Source organism: Abramis brama (assembly GCF_963993115.1).
Source record: "Abramis brama genome assembly, chromosome: 8".
NCBI lineage: Eukaryota > Metazoa > Chordata > Actinopteri > Cypriniformes > Leuciscidae > Abramis > Abramis brama.
The window spans coordinates 7,273,011-7,285,585 of record NC_139970.1 but is presented as its reverse complement, the minus strand read 5'-3'; the positions used below and the strand labels follow the sequence as shown (position 1 = coordinate 7,285,585).

The 12,575-nt window shown below is 41.7% G+C and overlaps 1 protein-coding gene across 4 annotated transcripts in view; it reads left to right on the top strand.

Annotated features, from left to right (window-relative positions):
• The window catches only part of dip2a (disco-interacting protein 2 homolog A), a gene marked incomplete at its 3' end in the record, with an annotated part of 163,199 nt that overhangs the window by 98,757 nt on the left and 51,867 nt on the right, over window positions 1-12,575 (top strand). For 3 of the 4 annotated variants that reach the window (XM_084123327.1, XM_084123326.1, XM_084123329.1), the window contains exons 3-5: window positions 765-884; window positions 4,907-5,026; window positions 10,549-10,794. In XM_084123327.1, coding sequence (XP_083979453.1) covers window positions 765-884; window positions 4,907-5,026; window positions 10,549-10,794 — 486 coding nt within the window. The remainder of the gene's footprint in view (window positions 1-764; window positions 885-4,906; window positions 5,027-10,548; window positions 10,795-12,575) is intronic. The other variant, XM_084123328.1, reaches the window with a different exon arrangement.

The following is a 12,575-nucleotide window of genomic DNA, read 5'->3' as shown; positions in this document are numbered from 1 at the left end:
TGCACAAAGTAAATACTACATTTTCTTCTGTTGTTTGATTAACATTATTGAAACAGACGGTAAGTCACTTTAAGGCTGAATGGTTTCAAGCTTCAGGTTATAGTTTTAAAGAGGCTGAGACGACAGGCCGCCCCCTAAAATAGGTCTTGAAACACCCCTGTACATTATAAATAAATGATGTACAATTGTTATAATATTTATTTATTTATATGCCAGTTTGAAGTAATTCATATTGGTGAGAAGTTCTCAGTGGTAAGCCTCAGCTGAAACTCTAGTCTGGTGGATGTAATGTAAGATCTGTGTGTGTGTCATGTTTGATGAATACTCTGGTATTTCAGCACTGATCACCATGAGAGCTCAGATGTGGTGTAGAGGACCATTGATCTCGAGGTGTTGTGTTTCCCGGAGAGCAGAGAAGTCTGAAGTCACGAGAGGATTTATGTTGCCATCTAAATGTGCTGAAACTGAGTAGTGTCACTTATTACAAGTAAATTACTCACCCTAAGATTATTTACTTGTGTCTGTTTCTGTGGGCCTGATATGTGGAACAGCTTCACTGCACAGTTTAGAGACCTTTATTCTGTAATGCTGGTTTTGTAGGTTCTTGATGTACCGTGATTTCTCCCGCTGAGCGCTTCACCTGTCTTTCTGCATTCCCTTTACGTCACAGTTAGCTTGCTCATGGGTGAGATGTCAAGCGTGGAAAGTGAAGTGATGCCTGTGTGTGTGTGAGATGATAACGCTGTGGTCTCTGTTGTGTGCAGGTGTAGACCCGTCTCTGCAGATAGATCATAGGATCCACACGTCGTCACAGGTGGCTCCTCCGGGCTCCAAACAGAACAAGCCCCGGGTGGCGAACTCACGGGATGAGCGCTTCAGATCAGGCACGGGCATTCCTCTGCTAAACCAGCTCCACACACACTCAGAGAGTGATGCTTGCAAAAGAGAAGTGCACTTTATCATACTTATATAGAAGAGTACTTCAAAAATAATGCATAATCTGTAGTAATATGGAAAATAATATACTTTATTAGAATATTCTTACGTACGTGTGAACTGAATGTTTTCTTACACTTAATTGCATGATACATTTCATTTAAATGAAATTGAATTCTAGTTAAAATTTATATCAAATGCAATCAGTTGAACTTTAGAGTGTTTTTGACCCACTTTAGTAGAGTACATCTTTATATGAAGAGTTCAGATGCAAAAGCCTCTAAGTGCCATGTGAAATTTTCTTCTAGAATTTTTTTTTTTTTTTTTTCATTTTTATAAAGCTTGTATATTTAAGGTCAGTAATTTCACTTAAATGACAATTAATAGGTAATTTGCAATGCCATTTAAGTGAAATTATTTAACTTAAATATACAAGCTTGATAAAAATTATCATTCTAGAAGAAAATTTCAGATGGCACTTAGAGGCTTTTGCATCTGAACTCTTCATATGTAATTTAATAATTCTATTGTCTTTGAAATATGGTTAAAGTTACTGCTGAATGTACTGACAAGCATTTATGATAAACTAACATTTCTATTTAAACTTGTTTGTCGTGAATTTAAATATATTTGTAATTACACATTTATAATGGTGAAGCTGTAGTTTAGTACATTTATAATATATTATCTTTAAATGTAATGTTGAATAACACACTACAGTTAAAATTATCAAGTACTTTATATGTGCTGTAGTATGTTCGTCAGCACATCAAAATAAGTGAACGTCTTTAAAGCACGACAAAAGACTATTAAAACATGATTTAAAAGTAAAACTTTTCATTTAACACTATTACGAAGAAAGTGCACTTAAGTGTGTTAAGAAATAGTCATGAAAGTGTCTGTCTTTAAATGCTCTCGCTGTAAGTGGCCTTTTAATTCATTAATATTATCTGACTGCAAGTTTTTTTTAAATACACTTTTATGATTTGAAGTACACTATAAGTAAACATTCAATATAGCTAAGTGCACTTCTTTTTCACAGGGTTCAGTATCACTATTGCATGTTTCATTATTTAACTTTTGCATGTGAATTAATATAAATGATTCATCAAATCATGTGACTTAAGCAAGCAGAGGTGTATTTGTACTTTTCCAAGAGATCGACCTTATATTGTTCTCTTGTTTCGAAAAACAAAAGGCTAAGAACATCAAAGCACTATAATATAATATAATATAATATAATATAATATAATATAATATAATATAATATAATATAATATACACTGTAATATTATTCAGGTACCCTGGCGAGAAGGTTATTATTGTAAGTGTTAGTTTACTTTATGATTATTATTACCGAATGGTTGTCTATGGTAGCCCTATGAACAGAACATGGGGAAATGGTGAAAATTGGCACACTTGTGGTGATGGTAATGAATATTAATCTGACCAAATTTGGGGTTGTTACGATGTCACCCTGTTTTGGACTCAGTTGCACTAGTTTGTCGTCATAGTCACTAATTTGATTGGTCATCACTGCCAGCTGTGTTATCGTTAATCACCTCATTTGTCTGTGTATTTAAGTCCTGTGTTTTCAGTTCACCCCGTCCGGTCTCGTTTACGTATGGTTGTGTTTGCTTGCTGTTCTTCATGTGGATTTACCCTGTGGATATGATTAAATACTGTTTGAACCTTTATCTTCATCTTAATGCCTTTATATGCAGCACAACCGTGACAGAAGACCGGACCATAAAGTGATATAGACTGCGGCATGTTTTTGTTTTGTTTTGTATCAGTGTTTTTTTTTGTTATTTCTTCCCCATTATCATGGACTCTCCCTCGTTCCTGTTAATCTGCCTTGAGCAGGGAAATCGCTCCCTCGAGGCACATGTGACAGAATTCCTTGCACATCAGTCGAACTTCCCGGACAACTGCCTTTGTTCCTTCCTCTACATTGGACCCGACACATTGACAAAGGCACAGTTGTCCAGGGAGGGACCTCGAGGGAGCTTCGCCGCATATGTGGAGTGGGTGCTGGCATTTTGTGGATTGTCTTTCACTGTCGGCTTCGATGACGACAACACCAGCCCCACTCCTAATCAGGAACCTCCAGACAGAGCAGGAGCCAGCAATGAATTTAGCTGAGCGAAACATGGCCGTGGAGCCGGAGCACAGCGAGCCTGACCAGGCGTGCGAGCCGGCTGCATCAGTTCGTGATGAGTGTGAGGGTGTAGTAAGGATCCCCGCGCACACTCCCGCCACTGAGAGTGAGTTTCTGGCCAGCACTCTGAACTATTGCTTTGATTTTGGAGAGGAAGAACCCCTACCCCCTTAATCCCTCCCGAGACTGTCTGCTTTATTTTGGATGAGCTGTTCCGGCCCCTCTCCAGACTTTGTACCAGAATTGTTTGTTTTCCGCCAATCCCTCTGTTCATCATCAGTCCCTTCTCCAGCCCTCACTGTCTCCCATCAGTTCCTCGTCGGCCTCCTCTCAGTGGTGCGGCTACACCTGGGTGTGAGCCAGCTTCTCCTGGGCGTGGAGATCCCGTGGCTCCGTCCCTGGACTCAGGTCCCATCTCAGCCCATCATCTTGACTCCTTCGCCTTCGATCCTTCCTCCCTCGACTTCACCAGCGACTATCGAGCTTTCGGCTCCACTGGACTCCCTCGGACCATCGGCTCCGCCTGGCTCAGACATCGGCATCACATCACTACAGACTTGCGGGCCATTCGCTACACTCCGGCTCTCCACCCCTATGCCTCTGTTTGGCTCCGGCTTCGCTCATGCTACGCCTCAGACCTCAGTCGTTCCAGCTCCACCTCAGCCCTATGGTACCCTATTTCCATCTCGGTGCAGCTCCGTCGTGGACTCGGGGACCGTCAGCATCACTCCGCTCTTTCGGCTCTCTGTCTGCACCTAGGGATCCACCTCCATCAGCTCCATTACCTCCACTCGTCCCCAGGGTGGCATGGAGACCTTCATCCCCTTGGCTCCTCCCTCCAGCAACGCCACCGTGGGATGCCGTCCTGGCTGTGGCCTTGAGCACCATCAGGCCATCCCTGCTCAAGCCCACCCCCTGGACGACTCCACCATCTTCACCTCCCTGGTCTTCTCTGCCTGTCTGTCTACCTGTTCCTCTTACCAGCCCTTCTTCTGTTCCTCGTCCACCTCCAAATCTCTCACCCTCCCTCCCTCCCTCACCTCACCTCACCTCTTCTCACCTCTTCAACAGCGCGAGGTCGCTCCTTCCGGGAGGGGGCGTTATGTCACGATGTCACCCTGTTTTGGACTCAGTTGCACCATTTCCCGCCACTAGTTTGTCGTCACTAATTTGATTCGTCATCACTGCCAGCTGTGTTACCATTAATCACCTCATTTGTCTGTGTATTTAAGTCCTGTGTTTTCAGTTCACTCTTGTCCGGTCTCGTTTACGTATGGTTGTGTTTGCTTGCTGTTCTTCGTGTGGAGTTTACCCTGTGGATGTTATTAAATACTGTTTGAACCTTTATCTTCATCCTCGTGCCTTTATATGCAGCACAACCGTGACAGGGGTCTCTAACTCTCCTCAGCAGCCTAGTGAAACAGCACCAACTGAGTGGTGCAACTTGCTAAGCCACAAGCCCTGAACCTTTCAGGTCGCGGGTTCAAATCCTGTGTGTCAAATGCCCAGACCGCAAGAGGTACTGTGGCCAGAAATCGTGCAAGAAGCTGCATCTGTTCCAGAGTCTCTCTCTTTCTGAGAGTGATCTGATGATCATGCTTTGATCTAATTGTTATGCTTGTTGTACATGCTGAATTTACTCTGCTTGCGGTGCCTTTGGTGCTAGGTTACTTGCAGTAAATTTATTATTATAATGATATCTGTTCTGTCATATCATGTAGACATTTGGGATTTGAAAATGTAATTTTTCTGATGTCTTATGGTAGTTTTCTGTCTAATCTAATGTTGCCGCTATCTGTGTCCCCACAGACCTTCATACAGAAGCAGTACAAGCAGCCTTGGCAAAGTATAAAGAGAGAAAGATGCCGATGCCCTCAAAGAGACGCTCTGTTCTAGTGCAGTCCTCAGTTGAGGCATGCACTCCTCCAGGTAAAACACACACACACACACACACACACAGCTAGGATTTAACAGTTAACTTTACAGATTTATTACCATTTTTGACTGCTACTTAAGCTATAGCATAAGATATTTAGCTACACTTTACATTCTACTTTATATTTTCAATTGACAACAGTTGATAACAAATGTGCATTTCAGCCCTTAATATCCTGCTGAGTAATCCAATATAAACCAGCATGAATTCCCTCTTGTTCCAGGCTGGTTTATGTTGGCATAGTGCTGGTCTAACTGGTGAAGCATGAAAATGAAAATCTTCATAATCATGATATTCTCAAGTAAAACTGGTTTGCTGGTCCACAGGAACTCCTGCTCTACATGCCGTTGACCAGCAAACCAGCAGCCAGCCTTCCCTGTTGATCCCAGCATGAAAAACACACCTTATGCTGGTGACCAGCAATGCTGGGTTTTTCAGTAGGGGATGTTTTGATCTTCTGAGTCTTGAGAGAACAATGCATAGTTTTCTGAATAATAGCCTCATTATTTACACAAAGAGAACTGCTCCTGACCACTCAATTCCCAGACCACCTTCCCACACGCTTGCATATGGAGATGTTTAACAGAGTTCCAGCTTTATTGACCCACTGGTGGCATATTTAGCTATTTGAGTATTACATTTAGTTAACATTGGGGTATAAGAGATTGACAACATCTTTTTTCATAGCTCATGTGACTTTGAGTCTTTTAAGTATTAACTGAATTTCTTAGGAGAAATAAAAAAGACACACTTGTTGACACACTGTACAGTAACAGTACAGAGAGGTAGCATTAATGCAGACAACTCAGATCATTTCATTTGGTTCAGTTTTCAACAGTTTAGTTCCATTTTGTTGCAAAATGTTTGACTTCATATTGAAATCTTGAAATCAGACTTTGGTACTTTGGCAAATCTGAGCACAGTTTGAGATATTATTCAGATCACTTCTGAAGCTCAATAGGAAATGTATGTGAGATGTATGTACAGGAGATCAATCTGAGAAGCAGGAGCATGAATCTCCATTTGTCCTCCATGTAATCTCATTGCTGTCTTGGAGAGTTGCAATCATGATGACATTTCTTGAAAAAGATTTTAACAGGATTTTGATGATAAGAAAAGAGAGTAGGTAGGAGTAGTTTTTGCATGAGCTGAAATATACTATAAAGGAAAAGAGCAGGGAGAACGGCGTAGCTGATCTAGACAGGTGGTGCTGGGGAGGAGGAGGGACAGAAAACAGGACAGAAATAATAAGGTTGCATAGGTAGAGATCGATTGGCTTGGAAAAAAACTATTAGCTACCTTGAAGAGTTTCATGCATTAAAATCCATGATTTGTCTTTCCTATTGGTTATTTTGTTTTGTATCATCTGTGTTGATGTTGTTATACCAGTAAGACTATATTTGGCCTTTCACAGTTTATTTCGTTATGTCTGATGAGATCTTCAGTGATAGCACATTATTACATCCTGTGGTCAGATAAGCTCATCTCTCACACCTCATGTTTGTGTAACGTCTTTGCTTTGTCCGTCAATATGGATTACATTATCGCAGTGTTTGTTTAACGCTAACGATTTTCAGTCTTGGTGTCCGGATACACTCTTCTGTCCTTCTTCGGTCAGAATGATGAAGTCAGGGAAAGGTCAACAGGATTAAAGGTTCAAGGGTGGGGTCAGATCAGCATAACGGGAGCCATTCAGGGTCGCTCCCTGTGGGAATTGGTCATGGTCCGCTAAGTCTTTTGTGCCCTGCATGGACGCAGTAACGCACTAAAGCTGTCTGATTGCCCCGACGGAGATGATCTGATAACCCATCTGGCCCGTCAGATGCCCCACTCTTGCCCTCTCGATTCAGGTCTTAAAGAAACCCAAAAATGAAAAATCTGTCATTTACTCATTAACGCTTCAGGCCTGCAGGACAGGACATTTTGAAGAATTATGATGCCATTTTTTTTTTACATAAATAATTGGTTTCTTCTAATTATGATATCCGTGATGCAGAAAATCCGGATGGAATCATGGAATCCAGTCATAAATGTGGAATTTACTATATAACGTGGAATGTCACAGAATTTGGCAACATTTTAGATTAATATATTAACACCATTTTTGACAATACATTTGTATAAATTCGGAAAAATTTAAACGGACAACACAGATTTTCTGAAAAGATAAAACATTCCACAAGGCCCTATTATTGTAAAAAATAAAATAAAAAAAATAAATCATTCAATTGTTACATTTTTATGAATTCAATTGATTAGAAAATGTCAAAAAAATATTTTTTTTTACTTTTAATAATTTGTTGTTAAATTCCATAAGTATAAAGATATTTCAATTAATTAGACATGCTTATAAAAAACTTGTCATTAAAACTTAAAAAAGGATTTGGGAAAAATACATTTCATAGGCCCTACATGTTAAAGTGTGTAGTGTCTACATGCTGTCAATCTCCAAAACAGATCAAAAAGCACCATAAAGTCATGAAAGGTTGTGCATTATATTCCGAGAGCCTCTGAAAATGGCGTTAATTGCTACATGATATAATCATGCTACAAATGCTCTAAAATCATAGCTTTCAATCCTACCCCTCTCAAATCTCATCTGCACCTCCACATAATCGAGCATCAGTCATGTGACGTGCGAGACCCACTGGTATGGTGTGGATGCAGACTCTTGCCTCTTCAGGACAGTGTGTCTGATTGGATTCTGTCTGGATCTGAGCAGCTTGAGAAATGCCGTCTGACCCAGTTTCCCTGGCGTTTCTGCTGATGTGTGTAGTGCGTTCAGGAGTGTGCTGTGTCCCGATCTCAGAGACACACACTCCTCGCTGCTGCAGCCACTGATGATAGAGAGGCTTTAGAAGAATTATTTCTGTTTTAAAGGTCAGCTTGCCCGTTATTGTCAGGATAGCAGTTGTTAGGTGTCTTTCTTGACACATCTACTCATTTCGGTTCATCTCGGCCTCCTCCTTGTCATTGTCAGTTTCTCTCTCTATTGTGTGTTCCTCTTCCTGAATCTGTGTCAAGGTTACACTCATAGAGCCCGAGGACATGGAGAGACAATACAATTACAATAGTTCTAGTTTTCACGAGGCTCTTTAGAGATCATTAAACATGCACTCCTTTCAAGAGGGAATTGACTCATACATTCTGATCAGCAAAATTGTTTCAGCTCCAAAATATACTGGATAACTATTTCTATATTTATAATTAGTTATTTAAAATAGTATATTATAATTATTATTCCTGTGATCAAAGCTGAATGTTCAGCATCATTACTCCAGTCTTCAGTGTCACATGATCCTTCAGAAATCACTCTAATATGATGATTTGATGCTCAAGAAACAGTTCTGATTATTATCAGTGTTGAAAACAGTCGTGCTGCTTCATATTTCTGTGTAAAATATGATACATTTTCTAAAGAACAGCATTTATTTGAAATAGAAATCTTTTGTAACATTTTAAATATATAATATTTGATCAATTTAATGCATCCTTGCTGAATAAAAATAAAAATTTCCTTACTGACCCCAAACTTTTGAATGGTAGTGTATGTAAATTAATTTTGAGTAAATATTGTGTATATTGATATTCATATCATATTGGATACTGATCTTGGGGTACCTTGTTCTCTAAATCATCATCATCATCATCTTCATCATTACAACAGGAAATGCCGAGCTTGATTTTCATATGTAGTGTGTGTGTGTTAGTCTTGAGTTGTGCGTGTGTGTGTCTGATAATCACAGGTATCACACATCATTCTCCTTCATCAGTACACACACATTAGGATAATGGCTTTCACGTTTTACGCATGACTGTGTGTTGCTCAGTGTCTGCCTCTTAATTCGCTGGACACGCTCTATAGTAATCGCTCCCCGCGGGTGATTAAGTGCATAATTAATGTTAAATAGATCGGCTACCTCCTGCAGGCTTCCGTCAGTCAGTGTCTCTCTGCTTTGTCTTCTCCTCTTTCATTTTGTCCGTCTTTTCTCTGTTCATTTCTCTGTGTTTGATGATGGAAATAATATAATGAACATTGAAAAGCAACTTTTATGGAATGCAAGTAATAGAGTATTACATGCTAAAGCATTAAACGTCATTTAGTAACTCGTTTCACACTGTTGAACCTCAAATCATGTGACTTGTTCATGAGGAAGATATTACTATACGCACTATGACTTCTGGCATTTTGGACAATAAAAATACCACAATTTTACATTTAAAGGCCCCATTAAAGGCCTCGCAGTTCCTTCTATCATATATCCATCATATATCATATTTATCATAGCCGTTTCAGAACGTCTGACATGAAATGTAAATGAACTAGCAAACAGTGGATCATTATTGGTAATGGGTTAATGATAACTATACTCTTCTAATAGAGTTAATTAATCGTGAATTCATTATAAACTCTTTTAAATGTCTTTTTCTCTCTGTTGTTACACTCTTTACACCGCAGCACACAGTTTGAGTTATTTGATTCATTGATTGTCGGACATCTGTTATTTTCTATGGCGTAACATTTATAATGTATTTATAATAGGGAATATGATGCAGTGATGTGTCATCATAAGTGCAGACCTCACACACTCCGCTTCTGACCACATGAGCATCACTTCATGTGTGTTTCCCCCGGCAGATCTCACCAAAGTCATGTTTCAGTGTGGACTGAGAACTTCCTCTCCCGTAGCGATCATATATCAGTCCTCCTGGTGTCTATGATGGAAGCTTTCAGTAGATTTTATTTTGAAGACATGTTACTGTACAGCGGCCCCAAAAAGCATCTGGAAGATTAAGTCACACTCAGGGTCCATTTACACAACACCATCTTACACTTAAAATAGGAATCTTTTTCACTGTTTATTTACACAACGACGGCGTTTTGGGGGATGAAAACTGTAACTTTTGAAAATGGGCTTCAAAGTGCAAGTTTTTGTAAGCGATACCGTTATGGTCTTTGTGTAAACTACAAAATCGTGAATTTGTGTAAGATTGTGATGTCATGCGTATGCATATTAAATGTTTAATCTATAGGTGTGTAGTGTTTCTTTACAAAGTTTCTTTACAAATATCCGTGTGAACGGGGATCATTTTGAGAACGTTGTCGTCTGTACGCGAAAAACACGAAGGATAAAAATGTCTGTTTTTAGTACATCGTTGTCGTGTAAACGTACCTTTATAAATGTAGGGCATTTCGTTACATTAGATGACAAAATATCCAGCGATTTCAAAGCGTGTTTTTGAGACTGTCTTTGGTTCACTGCAGTTTTAAGGAGAAAATACTCAGCAATGGTGTCGACTTATGAATTTACACATGGTTTGTCTTAAAGCACATTAAAAACACCACATAGACACATAAACAACATTAAAAGCTGGATTTACACCTCAGGGGGACTTTAAAAATCACCAAAAGCAGCTGATTAAAAGGGAAGTTTGTGATGAGTGCCAGTGACACTTGACGTTCTGTATGCGATTGTACCTGTTATCATCTCACCTGCTGTTCCTGCGCTCACAGACACGTCGTCGGCGTCAGAGGATGAGGGTTCGCTGCGCCGGCAGGGTCGGATCTGCTCCTCGTCCCCGTACCAGGCGCACCCGAGCGTGGAGCACTGGTTCAACAGGGTCATCCAGGGCTCGTCCACCTCCTCGTCCGCCTCCTCCACCTCATCACACCCCGGAGGAAGAGCCCATCACTCCTCCAACACCACCTCTGCTTCAGCCGCCACCGTGCTGGCCGACCTCATGGCTCACACACAGCTGGGTCAGTACTGAACACACACACACACACACACACACACACACACACACACTCACAGCTGGGTCAGTACTGAACACACACACACACACACACACACACTCACACACAGCTGGGTCAGTACTGAACACACACAGACACACACACACAGACACACACACACAGCTGGGTCAGTACTGAACACACACACACACACACACACTCACAGCTGGGTCAGTACTGAACACACACACACACACACACACACACACACACTCACAGCTGGGTCAGTACTGAACACACACACACACACACACTCACAGCTGGGTCAGTACTGAACACACACACACACACACACACTCACAGCTGGGTCAGTACTGAACACACACACACACACACACACACACACACACAGCTGGGTCACTACTGAACACACACACACACACACACACACTCACACACAGCTGGGTCAGTACTGAACACACACACACACACACACACACACACACAGCTGGGTCAGTACTAAACACACCTCACACACACACTCACACACACACACACACACACACTCACATACACTCACACACAGCTGGGTCAGTACTGAACACACCTCACACACACACACACAGCTGGGTCAGTACTGAACACACACACACACACACACACACACTCACAGCTGGGTCAGTACTGAACACACACACACACACACACACACACACACTCACAGCTGGGTCAGTACTGAACACACACACACACACACACACACACACTCACAGCTGGGTCAGTACTGAACACACACACACACACACACACACACACTCACAGCTGGGTCAGTACTGAACACACACACACACACACTCACAGCTGGGTCAGTACTGAACACACACACACACACACACACACACACACACAGCTGGGTCACTACTGAACACACACACACTCACACACAGCTGGGTCAGTACTGAACACACACACACACACACACACACACACACACACACACAGCTGGGTCAGTACTAAACACACCTCACACACACACTCACACACACACACACACTCACATACACTCACACACAGCTGGGTCAGTACTGAACACACCTCACACACACACACACACACACACACACACAGCTGGGTCAGTACTGAACACACACACACACACACACACTCACAGCTGGGTCAGTACTGAACACACACACACACACACACACACACACACACACACAGCTGGGTCAGTACTGAACACACTTCACACACACACACACACACTCACACACACACACACACACACACACACTCACATACACTCACACACAGCTGGGTCAGTACTGAACACACCTCACACACACACACACACACACACACAGCTGGGTCAGTACTGAACACACACACACACACACACACACACACACACTCACAGCTGGGTCAGTACTGAACACACACACACACACAGCTGGGTCACTACTGAACACACACACATACTCACACACAGCTGGGTCAGTACTGACCACACACACACACACACACACACAGCTGGGTCAGTACTGAACACACCTCTCTCTCACACACACACACATCATGTAAAATAAGTCTCTGAAGTGTGTGTGTGAAGTTTTAGCTCAATATACCCCACAGATATTATTTTTTTATAGAATGTAAAATTTTCCTTTTTTGAGGGTGAGCAAAAATGCGTCATTTTGTGTGTGTCCCTTTAAATGCAAATGAGCTGCTGCTCCCGGCACAGAGGGCGGAGCCTCAAGAGATCATTCTTATCAGAGCCATATAGAGCCCTTTGTTGTGAGGCGGGG